At 43.2% G+C, this 19,809-nt stretch overlaps 2 protein-coding genes across 3 annotated transcripts in view; both read right to left on the bottom strand.

Moving 5' to 3' along the window:
* Positions 1–2,185: 2,185 nt before the first annotated feature.
* orai2 (ORAI calcium release-activated calcium modulator 2) lies at positions 2,186–15,691 on the bottom strand. The gene is made up of 3 exons (XM_015962065.3): positions 15,503–15,691; positions 10,286–10,522; positions 2,186–3,470 (listed from the first exon to the last, which is right to left on the bottom strand). The coding sequence occupies exons 2-3, from the start codon at positions 10,514–10,516 to the stop codon at positions 2,901–2,903; spliced, it is 801 nt and encodes a 266-aa protein (XP_015817551.1). The 5' UTR covers positions 10,517–10,522; positions 15,503–15,691; the 3' UTR covers positions 2,186–2,900.
* A 1,788-nt stretch (positions 15,692–17,479) lies between these two features.
* usp28 (ubiquitin specific peptidase 28) overlaps positions 17,480–19,809 on the bottom strand; it is a 20,445-nt gene continuing 18,115 nt past the window's right edge. For both annotated transcript variants that reach the window (XM_070555496.1, XM_070555497.1), the window contains exons 24-26: positions 19,720–19,809; positions 19,262–19,460; positions 17,480–18,067 (exon numbers count right to left, since the gene is read on the bottom strand). The exon at positions 19,720–19,809 is cut by the window's right edge and continues 34 nt beyond it. In XM_070555496.1, coding sequence (XP_070411597.1) covers positions 17,892–18,067; positions 19,262–19,460; positions 19,720–19,809 — 465 coding nt within the window. In that variant the 3' untranslated portion in view covers positions 17,480–17,891. The remainder of the gene's footprint in view (positions 18,068–19,261; positions 19,461–19,719) is intronic.

Below are 19,809 nucleotides of genomic sequence, written 5' to 3'. Positions count from 1 at the left end.
ACGTAGAATTTTTTCTGTTAAATGCCTTTTATCGGTCACACACACACACACACACACACACACACACATATGCACGCACACACATTAGTTTTATGTCATTTTTGCACAAAGAAAATATCCTCCTTGTAACGCTCGGATCACAGCTGTTTCTGTAAACTCGCAAAGTAACGATATATCTGAGAAACGTGTTCTGGTGTCGTTGTTTTCTGTTTTTTTAAAGGATTTTGTTTGTATTTAAAGTTTTTGAAACAAGGTTTTGTATGCGATCACTTTAAACAAAAAGGATTTATTGCACTATCGCAGTTTTTCATTGGCTAAAGTTGCTAATTATTTTCAGCCATTTAATTCCAAATCAGTTTTATTCTGTAAATATCTAAAAGCAACGAATGGCCTCATCTTTACTTTGTAATTGCAACTCGTACAACTAAAATCTCAAGAGTTTGAAAAGTATTCTTCGCCTCGTGAAAACACGATGAAGGAGAGTGCTGGTGAGTTTTTCTTTGCTTGTGCACATCTGGCTCTGCGCTGCGGATGGGTGGAGCCAAAACGGCTCTAAAGCGCTCCCCCATCGTGTTAAACATTCCTGGGTGCTGCAACAGATCCGATTGTTAAAGTCAGCGTCACACGATGCATCCGCATAATCATCGTTTTAAACTGAAAGAGCATTAGGACTCTTCGTTTACATTTCTCCTGATCATTTCATTTTGAAGCTAGTCCCCAAAAACCCTATTATCTCGTGCATTTCAGGAAACTTGCATCTAAAAAATGTTTTTTAAGCTTACTAATGAACTAGTCTTCACTTCCTGTCAAAATGTCTCCTGCTTTTTAGTCTAAACTGAAACGAGCTCCACTTTGGTCTCGTTGGTGATCCTGGGGTTTCTTTTGTAAGATTCCAGACAAAAATAATTTCTCAGCAGCGTGTGCATTTATTTATCCTGCATAAGTATCTGGTAAAGATTGGATGAAGCCATTTCCTGCCCCTGAATGTTCAAGTCAACTAAATGTGTTTATTGTACCTTTTGAAAGTCTTGGAAAAGGACTATAAAATATGAAGTGCATGCATGTAAAGTGGAGAGAGAGGAAAAGAAATAAGTTGGTTTTTGAAAGATCGGCACATTTATTCCTAAAAAAAAAAAAAAATACTGTGCAGATGCCATAAAATGTGCACTGTGTGCCCTCTGCTGGTCTGAAAGTGTAAAGGCAGGCTGCTGCAGTTCAAGTCAGGGAAGTTTTTGTTTTTTCTCCTGATTCTTTTAAAATTTAGAAGGAAAAAAATCTAAAGTATGAATCCGATTGTTGGAGTTCTGTTACTGACCTTGGAGTGTGTTGTCTTCTTGGCTGTTATTGCTTTCTCATGATTTCTGCTGTGTTCAAAACGTTGTAGATAATAAATTTTACCTGGTCAGGACATGAAGTGTGATCTTCATTGTTGCCCATTTGAAAACTCATGGGTGTGAATGTCACATTCGGGAGCTTTTAATGACTTTCATTATGTAACAAACATAAATGTGAGTTTAATCTTTTTATCAAAAATACCATTTAATGGTAGTCCGTTATCGTTAGTCTATCCATACCATGATGCTACCACCGCCGTGCTCGCGTGTCAGACTCCCAATGCTTCCCTGCATGACTCACAGCTTTATGGGATTTAAACCACCAAATGGTTCCCGAATGCGGCCGTGTCTGCAGCTTGCCGCTCCCCCAGGGGATGGGTGAGATGCAGAGAAATAATTTCACTAGTGTGCGACGAATGATGGAACTTTATTCCTGAATGCTTGAGGAAATACAAGAAAAGAAAAAAACTATCTTCATTCCTTTTATTTTGGCAGTATGTTCCAGGATGTGAAACGCAGCTTCCGCGGATGACACGCGTCACATGAGACGATCCAAGGCAAAGTCTGATAAGCAAACCAAAATGATACTAAATCACTATCAAAAAAACTGCAAGTGCACTTTAGTCTCTTGTGAATAGAAACCGTGACTGAGTGACACTTTGGTCTGTCGTCATTTGGAATGTAATCGGTTGGTGCTTGTGTTCTTCAGTCGGACGTTTCCCGTTGCCCTTTATTGAAGTTTCAGTGTTTCCAGTTGAAGATGTTTGTTGTTTAGCAAAGCAGCACTTTATAAAAGGCAGGATTTCTGTAAGGCAAGATGAAAGATGGACACATTTAAACATTTGGAGCAGCATTTGCAGTGCTTTCTACACAGGCTGCGGTCTTTGTAACAGAAGGCAAAGGCTTTGTAGGAGGACAAAATGAGATTTTGGATGAAAACAGCTGACATCCGAGCTAGTTCACAAAAATGCAACATCTTTTTTGTTTTTAAGACTTCCGTGCCACCGTGTGGCGCCAAACACACATTTATGGGTCTGACTCCATGTTTCCTTTGGAATCCGGTGGAAAATATTTGGTATCAGGAAAGGCAGGAAAGCATGCCGTTACTTTGGTGCACTCCGAATGCTCCTGGCCATGTGTTTTTAAAATCTATTTTCAGCTAATCCAACCAGCAAAAGCTCTGAAATGACACATAACTTTACAGCCAAGGTTCCTTTTTAAACAAACCTCCTTTGGCCGATCACACAAACTGTTAATTAGCTTCAAACTCAAGCTGATGGTTTCCCTACAGATGGAAGAAAAGCAGCTTAAATTAGCCTCCTGCCTTTAAATCCTGAATATTTTTACTGACAGGATGAGAGGAGCTGCTCTAAGACGAGTCACGCTCATCCGTGTAACATACCAAACACACACTGACGCAACAGCCCCCTTCGTTGTAAACTCTAAACTTTTTCCCTAAACGTAACATTCGACAGACTGAAGAATAAATTAGCATTCAAACACATCTGAAAAGCTGCTCAAGTGCCAGAGAAATATGTAACAAAGAAGTCTTTAAAGCTGCCATCTTCACACGTTTTGAAGGCCTCTCTCATGGCCGTCTAGCTGCACTTTAATCTTGTGCAGTTCCTCAATCTCCTGGTGGTGGCGCTCAGTCTTGTGGCGCACCAGAGAGCGGTAGAAGTGAATGGTGAACAACAGAAAAATCACCACCACTGGGACCATGATGATGGTGGAGGCCAGCGCCGCCTGCCAGCCGCTGTGCAGCGCCGCCGTAGCAGTGGGCTTCACCTCGTCGGTGCCGCAAGGGGCCGCCTTCTTGACCCCGCCGGAGTCTACGGGCAGGAACTTGACCCAGCAGAGCAGCACCACCTCGACCAGGAACAGCAGGATTCCCAGGGCGGTGGAGAATCCCCACGCTAGCTCGATGTAGTGGTGCATGCGCTCGTGAGGAGACTCGCTGACAGAGTTCAGGTTGTGTATGTTGCTCACTGCTTCAACGTTGGGCAGGATGCAGGTGCTGATCAGCAGAGCGAAGAGGTGCACGGCCACCAGCACGGTGGTGCAAACACTGAAGGCGATGAGGAGCGCTCGGGGGTAACAGTACTCCACCTCCAACTCCACCTCCACCATGGCCACCTAATGACAGAAACATGCAGCGAGGGTTTGTGAGTTTATCTGCCATGAAATTTTAATAAAACTTCAAAATGCTTATCCGACGACCCAAATTCAACCTTTCCTGTCGTATGGAGCGTGTGCAGCCATGGTGTGAACACGTGATGGGTTGGAACTTAAAGGAACATTAAGCAAATCGGACTATTTGCATCCCTTTGTGCTGCCATGTGGGACCATACTGCCTCTGCGCACACTCCAGATGTAAAAAAATGGTTTTAGGAATGATTTGCCAAGCCTTTTCCAAAGATCCCCGATTGTCACAAATGGGAATAGAACCCCCTCTCACCTGTAGGATCCCCATCTGCCCAAACTGTTGAAGATCTGACTTTTTTCTTTACAGAGACGCGGAGAAGAAATGTGCATAAATGCTAATGAGGAGTAAAAGAAGAAGGAAAGGCAGAAGAACAAAGATGCGGCAGACTGGGGTGGACCTCCCAGCAGCAATCTAAATCTTTTGGTGTGTGTGTGTGTGTGCGTGTGTGCGTGTGTGTGTGTGTGTGTGTGCGTGCGTGTGTGTGCGTGTGTGCGTGTGTGTGTGTGTGCGTGTGCGTGTGTGCGTGTGTGTGTGTGTGCGTGCGTGTGTGTGCGTGTGTACGTGTGTGCGTGCGTGCGTGTGCGTGTGTGTGTGTGTGTGTGCGTGTGTGTGTGTGTGTGTGTGTGCGCGCGTGTGTGTGCGTGCGTGTGTGTGTGTGTGTGTGCGTGTGTGTGTGTGCGTGCGTGCGTGTGTGTGTGTGCGTGCGTGTGCGTGTGTGTGTGTGTGCGTGCGTGTGTGTGTGTGTGTGTGTGTGCGTGCGTGTGTGTGTGCGTGCGTGTGTGTGCGTGTGTACGTGTGTGCGTGCGTGCGTGTGCGTGTGTGTGTGTGCGTGTGTGTGCGCGCGCAGAAGTTGTGTGCTGCAGTGTAGAAAGGGAAAAAAAAAGTGCCATGCAGATGTAAAGACCCAGAAACAGATAAAAAAGGGAAAGAAAGGAATTATAAAGGTTAAGAAAAGGAAAAAAGAAGAAAGAAAAGAAAAAGTGGTGTGGGTGTGAGGTGGTGAGGGAACAGGTGAACATTTCTAAACGGACCTAGCAGCTATAAATCCTGACATGTTCAAACCCAGTGAGTGCTGTTAATAATAATAAAGTTGTACCAGAAGTTTGTCTAATAAAGCCAGTCTGGTACTCCTCGTTCTTTGTAGATCTTACCGTCAACAAACAGTTTATCCACGGAGATCACAGCCCGCTTCCCATCCTGGATGAACTTCTTGCGCAGCGGGAAGAGAACTCGGCGGCGATCCAGAATTTCTTTAGGAAACTGGTCGTTTACGCTGTAGTCTTTACCTTTAAGCTCTTCCCGCGGCTTTTAACAAGATCTTTCTGCTTAAAGTTCCGGTTCCGGTTCTGGGTTCCGGTTGAGTGAACGCTGGCGTGTCTCGCTGCCGCTGCTCGCTGGCAAACAAACTTTTTGTGTTTTTTTTTCTTCTTTTTACCCGAGTCACATCCCTGTGTCGGTGAAAACTCATTTTCACCTACCTGCTCAGCTTGCGTTCTGGTTGCACATCACCACCTCCCTGCTCCACTCCATAATGAGGTCCAGCAGGATTTCTGTGTGCCTCTCACTGGCCTGGATCATCCTGTCGCTCATTCTTCTGTCCGTGGATGGCCTTCTCCAGTACTCGGCAGCGGAGCTCTTCAACCTCCGCTTTCACTACTCCGGATCTCCACCACCAGCTCTGTGCCTCTTCCCCGGCATCACCTTCCAGCCTCGCCGTCGGTATATCCATCGGGGGTCCCGGCGGAACCTCCATCTCGACGGCTCCAAAGGAATACCCTCCTTCTGGTCCACGACTAGTCGGCGGCTACCCAGGAATACCTGCCGAGCGGTCGACTCCAGCGTGTTAGCCCGGCTGGCTAGTCGGACTAATGCTCCTGTCGCCAGGGACTTCCGCACTGCTAATTTTGGTCTTCTCAACATTCGCTCCCTCTCTGGTAAAGGACATCTCCTCCAAGATACCATCAGTGACCATAAGCTAGACTTTCTTTGTCTGAACGAAACTTGGCAACAACCCGCGATTTCTCACAACTCAATGACTGTACTCCTCCCGGATTTGTTTACCTCTCCAAACCCCGTGGGTCGGGCCGCGGCGGTGGTCTCGCGACTTGGAAGGTCCTTCCCGTAAGCCTTCCTCCTCTCACCACTCTGGAATGCCTCGCCTGTCAACTCTCCGGCCCGACCCCCACAATAATTGTCACTGTTTATCGTCCCCCCAAGTTCAGCCCTGAGTTTTTAAATGAACTCTCTGCTCTTTTATCCCATCTGTCCTCCCTTTCCCCAAATGTAATTTTACTTGGTGATTTTAATATTCATATGGACAATATGGCCCTCCCCCTCAGCAAAGATTTCTCCTCATCTTTGGACAGCCTCAGTTTTCATCAATATGCCAATTTTCCCACTCACATTAAAGGTCACACCCTGGATTTAATCTGCTGCTCCGGCCTGACCCCCTCCAACTGTACAGCTGACCCGCTCCCTTTCACGGACCACTTCCTCATCTCCTTTTCTGTTCCCCTCCGTCTCTCCATCATCAAGTCACCACGTATCATTTCTTTTCGTAATATTAAGGACATTGATCTAGCCTCCCTGTCCTCCAGTTTTGCCACCCTGACCCCTAATTTGTCCTCTACTCCCGATGATCTTGTCATTCAGTACAATAACGGTCTGGTTTCTATCCTTAAATCATTTGCTCCCATCAAATCCCGCTCTGTACATTTTACTCGGTCTGCTCCATGGTTCACCCCTGCCCTTCGCTCCTTGAAAGCTACCAACCGGAGGCTTGAAAGACTCTACAAGAAAACCGGTCTCACCATCCATAAAGACTTATATTCTGCTCAGATTTCTCTCTACAAGGACTCCATCTCCCATGCCAAATCTCAGTATTACTCCGGTCTCATCTCGTCCAACTCCAGCAACACTAAAACATTATTTTCCATCATGAACAGCATTTTTCAGCCTCCCGACTCCTTACCCATCCATCTTTACTCTTCAGAAACCTGTAACTCTCTCCTTCAGTTTTTTAATGAGAAGGTCAATAGAATCCAGCTCTCTTTACCTCATTCCTCCCCTCCCTCTCCTGATTTATTTGAACCCACCATTCCGTTCTCCTCCTTTGAACTTCCCCATCCCTCAGAACTAGTAGATTACATCACCAAATCCAAACCTTCCACCAGTCAACTGGACCCTATTCCAACTGTTTTAGTTAAATCCTGCCTTTCTTCTCTGCTCCCTTTTATAACGGCCATTATTCATTCCTCACTATCCTCTGGTACGGTCCCATCCCTATTCAAATCCGCTTCAGTCAGCCCTATTCTAAAAAAACCTGGTTTAGATCCCAATGATTTCAATAACCTCCGTCCCATTTCCCATCTTCCCTTCATTTCCAAAGTCCTTGAGAAAACTGTTGCATCTCAGCTCCATTCCCATCTCACCCGCAATAACCTTTATGAACAGTTTCAGTCTGGCTTCCGTCCCCACCACAGCACAGAAACAGCTCTCATCAAGATCACTAACGACCTACTCATTGCTGCTGATTCTGGTTTAATCTCTATTCTTATTCTCCTCGATCTGAGTGCGGCCTTTGACACCATTTCTCATCCCATCCTCCTCAATAGACTCTCTTCCTTAGGCATCACTCACACCCCCCTCCGCTGGTTTCAATCTTACCTTACTGGCCGCACTCAGTTCATCCAGTTAAAATCCTTTACCTCAGAACCCTCCCCAGTCAAGTCAGGTGTGCCCCAGGGCTCTGTCCTGGGGCCCCTCCTCTTCATAGTATATCTCCTCCCTATCGGCAAAATCTTCCGCAAATTCAATATCCAGTTTCACTGCTTTGCAGATGACACCCAGCTCTACATTTCCAGTAAGCCCAACTCAACTCTCCCACCATCCTCCCTTACACTCTGCCTCTCTGAAATCAAATCATGGTTCACCTCTAATTTCCTCAAACTCAACGGCAATAAAACTGAACTTCTTCTAGTTGGCACTAACTCCACCCTCTCAACATCTGACAGCTTTTCTTTAACTATTGACAGCGCCACAGTCTCCCCCTCACCTCACGTCAAGAGTCTGGGTGTCATTCTTGACAGCTCACTTTCTTTTCAAGCTCACATTAATAACATAATTCGGTCAGCATACTTCCATCTACGTTCCATAAACCGTCTCCGCCCCTCCCTGACCCCTCACACTGCCGCCATTCTCGTCCACAGCCTCGTCACCTCCCGTATCGACTATTGCAATTCACTTCTTTATGGTCTCCCCAACAAACTCCTTCATAAACTGCAACTGGTCCAGAATTCAGCAGCCCGTATTACCACCAGAACCCCTTCCTTTCACCACATCACCCCGGTTCTCCAGCAGCTTCACTGGCTCCCAGTTAAATTCAGGTCCATCTTCAAAATTCTCCTCCATACCTTCAAAGCTATCCACAACCTCTCTCCTCCATACATCTCAGACCTTATAAGTATTCACACCCCGTCCCGTTCAATCAGATCTTCTTCTTCCATCCATCTTGCGGTTCCTTCTGCCCGTCTCGCTACCATGGGGAGCAGAGCTTTCAGCCGCTCTGCTCCCCGTCTCTGGAACTCACTTCCCCCAGACATCAGGAACGTCGACAGTTTTACCCTTTTCCAATCAAAACTCAAAACACACATGTTTAAATCTGCCTACAACCTCTGATTTTATTGAACTGTTACTCTCTTTGTTTGTTCTTGTTTGGGTTTTATTATTGTTTTATTGTATTTTATTACGTGTTTTCTGTAAAGTGACCTTGGGTGTCCTGAAAGGCGCTTTGAAATAAAATGTATTATATTATTATTATTATTATTATTATTATTAAAGTGCTCAAATGTAGCCACAATGGGATGAGGTCTTCTGCTGTCTGTTCTCCTGGCTCCAAGACGATGTACCCGATGAAAGGTGATGTTTTTAACCGTTTCCTCAGGTATATTCATGTGGGTGTGGAGAAAGTTCTTGATGGTTTGTTCGCAATCCTCCGCTTCTCCTCCGGTCTGCTCTGGAAGGCCTGCGAACACCAGGTTATCTCTCATGCTGCGTGATTGGAGATCCAGAACCATCTCCTTCAGAGCATTGTTGTCCTGGGAGATCCGATCTAATTCTGCAGTCAAGGAAGAAACCGATTCCCGCAGAGACGCGTTCTCAGCCGCGAGCCGCTCCACCCGCTCCTGGCTAAACTCCAGAGATGTTCGGAGGTCCTGGAACTCCTTGTGAAGCACCTCAAGCAGGTGGAGCCGTCCCTCAAATCCCAGAAGCCGTTTATCTATGGACTGTAGTAGATCTAAGACATCCTTATGGGGAGATGAGGCCTCGGGCGAGTCCTGGGGACGGCTCCTCTTGGTCCCAGGTGTGTCCGTCTCAGCTGCTGCTGCTTTCTTCGGTCCCATGACAAAAACTAGGGATGTGTATTGATGAAATTCTGGCGATACAATACGTATTACGATACAGGGGAGACGATACAATGTATCACGATACATTGCGATACATCCAGTCAGACGATATTGGCGATTTTTTAGACTAAATTTATTATAGGAAAATTCAATAAACTGTCCAAACTGATAGTTAACAAGTTTAACCATAACAGAGGGATTTACGTTTCAATGGTAGAAACAAAACCCATTACACACTGCTGCCAACTAGTGGTCAGTGTTTGAATTGCACCACAAGAAAAGAAAATACACAAATGTTTCCATGTAAATTCTTCCCAAAATTAGATACAAGACTTTTGAATATCGATGCATTTGTGCAAGAAAAAAAAATCACGATATATTGCAATATCGATATTTTCGATACACCGCTTTTGAATATCGATATAATATCGCTGGGGAAAATATCACGATATATTGCCATAATCAACATTTTCTTACATCTTACATTTTCATTCATACATTCTTACATACAAAAACCTCGTCAATATATGTTTGCAAATTTTCTAAATTTTCTCCACGTACCTCCAGGTTGAGTGTGTTATATTTACCAGATTTATTTATTTTTTGCGTTGTCAGTGAGTAAATTAGGCGAAAATGCGTCTTAATTGTTTGTGGAAGTTGATTAACGAGCTGCCATCTGCTTCTAACGCCGCCGTGTGTCCGGTGATCGGCCATCAGCACATGCGCGTGCTCAGGCTCAGAAAACCATGAACTTTACACGGCAGAATTAGCCAGAAAACGTATTCCGATGGAGCTGTGTCAACAAGTCAGCTGCATGAAGCAATGCTAACGCTACTAGCAACCATACAGTTGGAGCAACTCAGTTCTGGCAGGATTCACAATGCATTTGAGGAGGGAGCCATACCTAATAGTGGCAAATAAACAGATGAAAGAGATGTAAAGCAATTATAATTAAAAAATAAAGTCATAATGCGTCCCCTTTACAGAGACGAGGAGCTGAAACGCAGCATTTCATGCAGATGATGGGAGCTGCAGATGTGTACGATATGAAAAAACTGTTTACCAAAGTCCTAACCACGCCTCTAATTACAACGTGCATGAACATGCATGCTAGTGTTTTCCTGTGATTCAAAGACAAACTGTAAACAAAGGCTGTCACAACTATGCAAAAATCAAATTCCAGCTTTTTTCCTAAGAGTTTCCAAGATATTCTGCAAAAAATGTACAAATGCACAAAACCAGAGAGCGATGAAGCGTTCAGGCCTTCAAAGACACAGCAGCTTCCTGGAAAAAGACACAGAGCTGTGGTTTAAAACGATAAATAAATAAATCTGACTTACCATCGCAAAACCCGACAACAGTGCAGACGTCCGGCTGGAGGCCTTCAGTTTGGCCCGACTCAGGTAGAGCTTCCTCCAGGACAGAGCCTGCACCGAATGGTGGTTGGAGCTGACCAGCTCCAGGTAACTACGCCGTACCCAGTCCCTGTAGTCCATCCCTCCATTTTCCGGAGCCTGCTCCGAGACCCCCGGGACGGGGGAACCCATCTGCACATTCAGCTCGCTGCTCATGGCACCCTGGTGAGTAGAAAAGCACACGATCAAGTCAAGTTCAGCTTTTCTTTGTTCAGCAGAACTCAAGAACCAAAGATTTATCCCAAAACGATAACAGACGTTTCATAAAATGGGAATATTATAACTGCTTCATAGATAGAAATCTTTGGAGTTATTCAGTCGTAGAAAAGTTTTACCAGCTGTTGTGAAATAGGAAACTCCCTTAAAGGACTTAGACAACAACCAGCTGAACCCGTCCTAACGAGCAACATAGGATTATAAAACACTGCTAAAGCTTCCTTTGAGGTCACGAGGGTCAAAAAGTCAAAGCTACAGTCGCGTCTGAATAAAACGATGAATTCTGTGGTTTTGCATGTTTTTCCCACAGATCTCTGCTACGATGAGTATTTGGTAACTCCTGCAGCTAAACGTGATCCACCTAAAGAAGTCTTTATCTCAGCAGTCGTCTACGTTTTGTTTTTCTGAGTCGATAAATCGCTGCAGCTCCACGTTTCCATTTATGTCAAACCGTACTTTTGCCCAGATGTTCCCACAGCCCACTGTCCAGCTTTTTATGACCTTGGGTCGAGGAATGTTCCCCTCCCAACACTGATGGCAGAGAGCCAGGCTGAGCTGGAGAAACAGAGATACGTTACAATAAACAAAAATAAATGGTCCCTCAGTCCGAAAGGGCCATCACAGCTTGTTGAAAGTACAGAACATGTACTTGTTTCCTACGTTATAGTAGTTCTATTGTCAGTACAAAACATGTTTATGAAGTTCTTTGAACAAAATCTCTCACATAAAAAAACCATCTCCACTGTTTTATTTTTGACATTTTCAGTACCTTCCACAATGAGTCGTTTGAAGGCTCTGTTACTTTAAAGAGTAACTAAATCCCAAACAACATTATTTTGCTTATAAACTGTATAATTGAGTCTTTGCAAATGCAAACTTTCTGTTTCTGTGCATTTTTGACATGTTTGAGTAAACTTGATAAAATCTAGTATCTAGGTCTAAAAACGTCTTAGTGCTGCCCCCTGTGGGTTGAACAGTGGCTACTGCATTTTAAATTTGTGATTGACCGGAGCCAGTACAATTTCATGTCATTGGTACCGTCTCCTCCCACTCGCCCTCCCTTCCAGGATGGAAATTCCCAACACTTGGCCATGCCACTCTGTGCTTCCTGGCAACGCCCACTTTCATAGCATTTTTCAAATATTGACTAGGGGTGGAGTTACATTTTCTGATGGTGTGCAGTCCCTCTTTAGGAAAACAAGCTGGAGCTGGCCACGCCCACTGAAGCTGCTATAAGCTGAGAAGCTCCAGGAGGGGCTAGGAGTAGAGCTGCAGCTCCTCCTGTAACGGCTTTTTTGCATATGAGAGGTGGTTCTGTTCTGACATGTGTGATGTCACAAATGGGGACTATTTGAAATGTCTTGTTTTTACAGCACATAATTACCAAAACTAAAGACAGATTTTTTTTCAGCGGGGGGTGGGGGCGTTTTCGCTGCCGTGCGTTGCCCGTGAGAGAGGTGGTGGGCGTCGTTGCACGCAGAGAGCTTCCCTTCCATGCGTCTGTGAAGAGAGGGGAGGGGGGTCAATCTCGTAGGTACAGCGCTGGAATTTCAGCCGTGGCGCGGCGCCACACCTGAGCCTACGTAGGGGACAGCCTGGAGTGTTTAGAGGTAGCAGAGACCGACATTACAGCCCTAAGTGGATACAAATATTGAGTTTGGCCTAATACAGTGGTGTGAGAAACTATTTGCCCCAGTTACGTCCCCGACAGGAGGTGTTAAAATGTGAAGGAGGGGCAACATAAGAAATGCGACAGTGGAGTTAAAATGGTTAATTGTTGTAAAAGGTTCTAAAAACAAGAGCAAACAGATGGCGAGCATTATTAAAATAATGCAAAATGAAAAATTCACTAGAAGGTTAACAGTTAAAAGACTACTACTTATCAACTATATAAAACACCTGGTTAAAACTTTCTTAAGTTTTACAGAAACTGAAGGTGTTTAAAACCACAACGAAGTTGATAAAAGTCTAAAAACTAAAACAGAGCTAACCTTAAAACCGAGTTGACGTTAACTAAAGATCCATGTGGATCACTCAGAGTTAAAACTTTTACAGTTAAAACTCTTCCAATCAGAACGAAGGGGTTAAAACCAAAACAAGGCCTGGAGGACAGCAGAACCCCTGCACTGCTGAAGGCACAGCCTTTTTATCCCAGCTGTGGGTCATCAGCAGGATTCAGCTCAGCTGTGCTCCTCAGCAGCCTGGAGGAGAGGAGGAGGAGCGGGGTCGGGCTGATCACCGGGGCTGGGCGATCCTGGCAGCCGTAACAACCCTTCCTGATTTCTTACTCTTCTGCATGTTTGTCACACAAAATGTTTCTGATCATCAAACACGTTTAACCGTTAGTCACAGAGAACACAAGTAAACACAAAGTGCAGTTTTGAAATGATGGTTTTTATTATTTAGAGAGAGAACTAAATCCAAACCTACATTGCCCTGTGTGAAAAACTAATTGCCCCCCTTGTTAAAAAATAACCCAACTGTGGTGTTTCACACCTGAGTTCAATTTCTGTAGCCACCCCCCCCCCCCCCCCCAGCCTGATTACTGCCACACCTGTTTCAGTCAAGAAATCCCTTAAATATGAGCTGCCTGACACAGAGAAGTAGACAAAAGCACCTCAGAAGCTAGACATCATGCCAAGATCCAAAGAAATTCAAGAACAAATGAGAACAAAAGTAACTGAGATCTATCAGTCTGGTAAAGGTTATGAAGGCATTTCTAAAGCTTTGGGACTCCAGCGAACCACAGTGAGAGCCATTATCCACAAATGGCAACAACATGGAACAGTGGTGAACCTTCCCAGGAGTGGGCGGCCGACCAAAACTACCCCAAGAGCGCAGAGACAACTCATCCGAGAGGTCACCAAAGACCCCAGGACAACTTCTAAAGAACTGCAGGCCTCGCTTGCCTCAGTTAAGGTCAGTGTTCACGACTCCACCATCAGAAAGAGACTGGGTAAAAATGGCCTGCATGGCAGATTTCCAAGACTCAAATCACTGTTAAGCAAAAAGAGCATTAGGGCTCGTCTCAGTTTTGCTAAGAAACATCTCAATGATTGCCAAAAGTTTTGGGAAAACACCTCGTGGACTGATGAGACAACAGTTGAACTGTTTGGAAGGCAAATGTCCCGTTGCATCTGGCGTAGAAGTAACACAGCATTTCAGACAGAGAACATCATACCAACAGTAAAACATGGTGGTGGTAGTGTGATGGTCTGGGGTTGTTTTGCTGCTTCAGGAACTGGAAGGCTTGCTGTGATAAACGGAACCATGAATTCTACTGTCTACCAAAACATCCTGAAGGAGAACGTCCGGCCATCTGTTGGTCAACTAAAGCTAAAGCCATCTTGGGTGCTGCAGCAGGACAATGACCCAGAACACACCAGCAAATCCACCTCTGAGTGGCTGAAGAACAACAAAATGAAGACTTTGGAGTGGTCTAGTCAAAGTCCTGACCTGAATCCTGTTGAGATACTATGGCATGACCTTAAAAAGGCGGTTCATGCTAGAAAACCCTCAAATAAAGCTGAATTACAACAATTCTGCAAAGATGAGTGGGCCAACATTCCTCCAGAGCGCCGTAAAAGACTCGTAGCAAGTTATCGCAAATGCTTGATTGCAGTTATTGCTGCTAAGGGAGGCCCAACCAGTTATTGGGTTCAGGGGGCAATTACTGTTTCACACAGGGCAATGTAGGTTTGGATTTAGTTCTCTCCCTAAATAATAAAAACCATCATTTCAAAACTGCATTTTGTGTTTACTTGTGTTATCTTTGACTAACGGTTAAATGTGTTTGATGATCAGAAACATTTTGTGTGACAAACATGCAAAAGAATAAGAAATCAGGAAGGGGGCAGATAGTTTTTCACACCACTGTATGTCCCCAGTTTCCTTCCAGTAGACATAATAACAAATCTTCTGACAAACAAACCAAACTTTCAAGGCTTATTGCTGCTGTTAAAATGTTTTATCTCCAGAAAAACAAAACTAGACTGCATTTTCTCTTTATTTTGTCTATAAAATATCTCCTAGAAAACAATCTAAAGCAGACAAAGTGTCTGATAACAGGGAACGGCTAATATTCAGCATAATAAGCCTTAAGTAAAAATAACGCTTTGGGATATTAAATGCATCATTTGTCAGTTACCAACAGAATTAAAAGTCCCAGTCCACACCATTACTGAATGCTGATTCAGACAAGCAAGTACTGTACAGTCTCGTGCAGATTTTAATATTCTCATAATTTTTAGGTTACACTAAAAAAATCAATTAACCAAATCATATTTCTTTGACATAAATCTGCATCTGGATCAGAGTCGTACAAAAATCGATATCGGCTAAAAAACATTGAACCAGTGCATCTGTGACTCCCAGTCATCAGAACATATTTAAGTTAAACGACTCATTTGCTTATAAAAATAATAAACTTTAGTACATTCTTGACCCGAAATGTGAATAAGAAACGTTCTATGATAGTAACACATTATTAACACAAAGTTCATCCTTTTGCAGAAAAATCTTATCAAGTATAATTGTTTTATTTATAACATTTCCAGCTGAATTAACAAAATTTAGATATGAATTATCTTTAGAGTGATTCTCAGGAGGACGAACAGATATCAGCTCCTCTGCGCTTCCAAGTATATTTAGATCCCTGGTATAAGTTAGCAGGATAAGTTTACAGAGTTAAGCTGAAAGAGGACTGAGAGGAGAAATACGTTTATTTCACACTGAATTGCTATGAAGGCTGGGGAAGTAAAATTATTTATTAAAATAATCTGCATACATTTAAAAATAAAGTGCTGCAAACTCGGCTGCAACAAGAAAACTCCCGCTGCTAGCTAACGTAGCTAACAGCGACATTTCAAAACAAGAAATTCAGCTACCGTTTTTCACAATTTATTTTTCAAACTTCTTTATTCTTACCTGATATAAAGGTGCCTTCTTAAAACGCAAATGTAAGCTCCAAGATGGGTTTCGCTCCACGCCGCAACACAAATGAGGGAACGCTGCTCGTCGGAACCAGACTGTTAAACGACTTCCGCTTCTTCTGCGACCCCCATTTCCTGTTGGCTCTTTGCTTTAGCAGTTCAACCCAAAAGGTCCTTCACGTTCTTGTTTTGGACCAGAAGTGCGAGACTAGTTTCCTCAGTTTCCTCGCTGCAAAATGAAACCGCCTCTTGTGGTTCGGACGATATGGGTGGTTCTGAACCAGGAAGAAAAGAAATGTCAATCTCTAATGGTTTCCGGTTGGGTCTATTCCTTTCAAAATAAAAGCGACTCTATCTATCTATCTATCTATCTATCTATCTATCTGCTAATTTGCTTACATTTAAAGTAGAGCTCATTATAAGATCAGGATAACTCTAGCTGCCTTCAAAAGTTTTTTCCTAACGTATTGGAGGCCATTATAATTACATATGAAATTAAATGTCTACTTAAATTACTTAAATTACCGTAGAAGCTGCAACAACAACAAACATGTAAAACTGGGAATTCTCTTGTAACTTTTTCGTCTTTGTTTTCATCAAGCAGCTTTTTAGGGAGATTATGGTAACTTTTGTCGCCATCTTATGGTTATTTTATGACATTACACAAGCCACGCATTTAGAAACTGAAGATTGTTTTGTAGGGTTATAATACATTTTCTAAACATTTGAAGTGTCAGTATTTGTTTTTTGCAAAGACGTTGAAGGATATATTGATTTATTTAAATATTTTAAAGTGATTGGGAGCAAAAATAGTTATTTGGGAAACACAATTTCTGTCATGTCACCGAAGCACCACAAGGGGCGACATTAAATATGAAGTGAGAGGAAGCAAAGATAATCATTTTCATTTGAGAGAACAGCATTACTATAATGTAACTAAAATGTTAAAAAGGGGGCGGCATTGTTGCTAAAGGCAAAGGCAATGAAACATTCCAAACTAGAAATGAACAGACTGACTCACCAGCTTTACTCTCTTTATCTCAGTACTACATAATCATTTACGTAGTAATAAAGATAAATAATTAAGACCTAATTACACGATAAACCAGCAAACAATTATGACAATAAAACAGATGAAAGGAGTTCATGTGAATTTGCACAGGTTACCTGTGCTGGTGCCTGTTGAATATTGAAAACAACAGAATTTCAGCACCTCACGTAACACACAGCTTGTAAAAGGTCTGCAAATCGTGACTAAACACGTCTAGATCTTTGCATAAGGAAGACAAATTAGTAGATCAAAGGTGTACTAGTGAATGCAGAATATGAACAGGTGCAGGTTGAATTATACTAGGTATGTGAAAACCCTGTGAATTAATTTTTTTCCTGAATTACACAGAAAAGGATGCACAAAACCGAATAAAAGTGACTCAAAACTTTGAAAGCTGCAGTTAAAAGGAGTTGTAAGTGAATTATAACAAGGACACAGATGATTTAAAACATTTATTGGGTATCATCATAGAGGAAAAGTGAAAAAACAGTGAATTCAGCAGCCAGAATGGACTTTTAATATACCTCCAAGCTGCCGTGCTAAATAAAAGTCCTGTTTTGTTGGGTTTGTTGCCTCTTATCAGCTGAAGTACACAAATGATCTGAGATCCGAGCACGCTGCAGCAGTGCATTTAAAAACATAATTTCATATTTTTTATGTATATTCTTGTTGTAGTTCTCTATTTGGGAACAAAAACAAAATTTTTCTTAAAAAAATCCAACAAACGACTTCCCAGCTTTAAAGCCCATAAACAAAAAAAGGCCCAACCGTGACTTGGTAACTTATTACATTTACGTTGGATGTTTCCAGCAGAATTCTGTGACGTCTCAAACGTTTACGAGAGCCTAGCACAAATAAGAAATGATCCTGCTAACTGATTTCATGTTATTCTGGACTGCTTAGACATAATTCCTCTGTTTGCATGTATTTCTAGTAGATCTGAGTGTGGTGAGAACAAGTGAAACGACAGATTTTTGGTCACTAAAGTTCTGCGTCTGTAGGCATCTCTCCAGGTTACGCGAGGACATAAAACCGCTTCCTTTTTGCTTGACTATCAAACCCATTTGGACTTCTAGTTAGTATCTTGTGAAGGATGGAGGTGGTTAGTGTTAGTGAGCAGGCCCTTTCCCTCTCTCGTGTCTGATCTCCTTTCTAAGGAGCGCTTGCAGCTTAAATCATACTTGGATGCACATCCAACGCCAAGCCAGCAGTTAGTCACTAAGGGCCGTATCAATCCTTTTCGTCTTATCAGAACAGAATAATCCATCTGCCAGGTCGCCGGAGGTGCAGATGTACAGTTCCAGGATGCTGCTGCAGGTTCCCGTCAACATTTTTACTTCACTGTCACAACCGCGGCGTTGTGAATGGACTCCATCACAGCAGCCAGGCGGCTGCACAGGTCATGGGCCTGGTTCACCTGGACTTTAGGTGGATCTTTCAGCACTACAGCGCCGGTGGAGCCGTCCAGAACCCTGGGCAGCAGCTCAGCCAGCTTTGCCTGCAGCGCAACTGAAAGAAAAAGAAAAACGAGAGAGATTAAGACTTTTAACTCCTCCAAACACACCCACATCACCCCGCTTCTCCTCCAGCTTCACTGGCTGCCAGTCACCTTCAGGGTTCATTTCAAGATCCTGGTTCTGGTCTATAGGGCCTTACATGGACAAGCACCATCTTACATTGGTGATCTTCTTAGTCCCTACACCCCCAGCAGGTCCCTGAGGTCCAGTGATCAAAGCCTACTGGTTGTGCAGCACCAGGCTAAAGGTCAAAGGTGACAGATCATCTGCTGCTGTGGCCCCCAGACTCTGGACCTCTCTCCCTGAGCCTGAGATCAGTGGACTCAGTGATTATTGTTTATTTAATTACATTTTTACTTAGTTACTTACATATTTACTTATTAACTTAGTTACGTAAGTATGTATGTATTTATTAATTTTCTTGGTAATTGGCTTATTTACTTATTTAGTTACTTATGGAGATACATACTTATTTACTTGGTTAATTACTTACTTGTTTATTTAATTACATTTTTACTTAGTTACTTACATTCACATTTACTTTTTAACTTAGTTACGTTATTATGTATTTATTTATTTATCTATCTTTTACTTAGTTACTTATTCAGTTACTTATTTATTTACTTAGTTTCTTATTTACTTAATTACTTACCCACATATGTACTTATTTATTTAGTTATTTTGTTACTTATTTACTTTTTACTAAGTAATTTAGTTACTTAGCTGCTTACTTACTTCGTCTGTTGTTTTTTTACTTAGTTACGTACAGATTTATTTAGTTATTTACGAGGTTATTTACTTCGGCAGTTTTTACTACTTTTATCACTCACTCACTGTTAATGGTCCTGTTTTGTTTCTACACATGTTCCGAGTGAAGATATCTTCATCATCGTCATTTATTATTGTGTTCATTTTCAGTAAACATTCTTTATGTTTTGAAGCTTATTTTACACCAATAAAAAAACAAGAAAATCTAGATTTAGACCTACATTTTCTGTCTCTACAGATTATTCCATCAAACCAAACCACACCAAGTTGGTGATCCATGTGTCAGTCTCGTTATTGTAAATTGCAATAAAACGTAAACATCAGATGAACATGGTGATGTAACTGTCTCGCGCCTAAGAGGCAAACACGAGTCCGTAAGCCAGGACAAAAAACGGAAGTCTATGGTTTGGCTGCTCACCGTCCATATCCTGGCTCAGGCAGCAGCACCAGTGGCTACGGATGTTCTCCATGGCGTCCCGGTCTTCCTGAGATAAACCCACGTCCCGGCTCATCAGGTGAAGGCAGGGAATGACGGCCTCGTCCATGATGGCAACGCCATCTTCCACTTTGCCCTCCTCGCCGCTGCAGAACAGGCGGGACACGCTCTCATTCAACACCTGCTTGGAAAAGCCAGAAAGGAGACGGAAGTTTTAGCCATTTGTTTCATTCCTGGTGTTAGGATGAAAGCTGAGTCCTGTAAGGGAACGCTGGCCAGACTTCTATCACAGAGAGAAAATATCCAGCTGCTGGTCAGATGCGATGACATCTCAGATGGAGAACCAAACATCCCAGAGGAAGGGTTTGGACGAGCCCCTAAAAGTTTCCTCTTGATCAAGCCAACCCCTCATTTATGCGGTTTCTGCTTGCCGTACTCACAGTGAGACACTTCCTTCTGTAGACCGCGATGAGAGAGTTGTCCACACCGCGTTTGTCCCCCTTCAGCAGGAGGGAGGCGTTGGTCTCGTA

Source organism: Nothobranchius furzeri, chromosome 10 (genome assembly GCF_043380555.1).
Source record: "Nothobranchius furzeri strain GRZ-AD chromosome 10, NfurGRZ-RIMD1, whole genome shotgun sequence".
Taxonomy (NCBI): Eukaryota; Metazoa; Chordata; class Actinopteri; order Cyprinodontiformes; family Nothobranchiidae; genus Nothobranchius; species Nothobranchius furzeri.
The sequence above is the reverse complement of the archived record's forward strand: the minus strand, read 5'-3'. Positions and strand labels throughout refer to the sequence as shown.

What these genes read in the sequence shown, in the direction of transcription:
- orai2 (XM_015962065.3), bottom strand. Translation starts at nt 10,516, where the DNA reads ATGAGCAGCGAGCTGAATGTGCAGATGGGTTCCCCCGTCCCGGGGGTC. An exon ending in TGTTGTCGGGTTTTGCGATG is followed by an intron (nt 3,471 to 10,285) that starts GTAAGTCAGATT and finishes TTCTGTCATTAG; the next exon opens with GTGGCCATGGTGGAGGTGGA.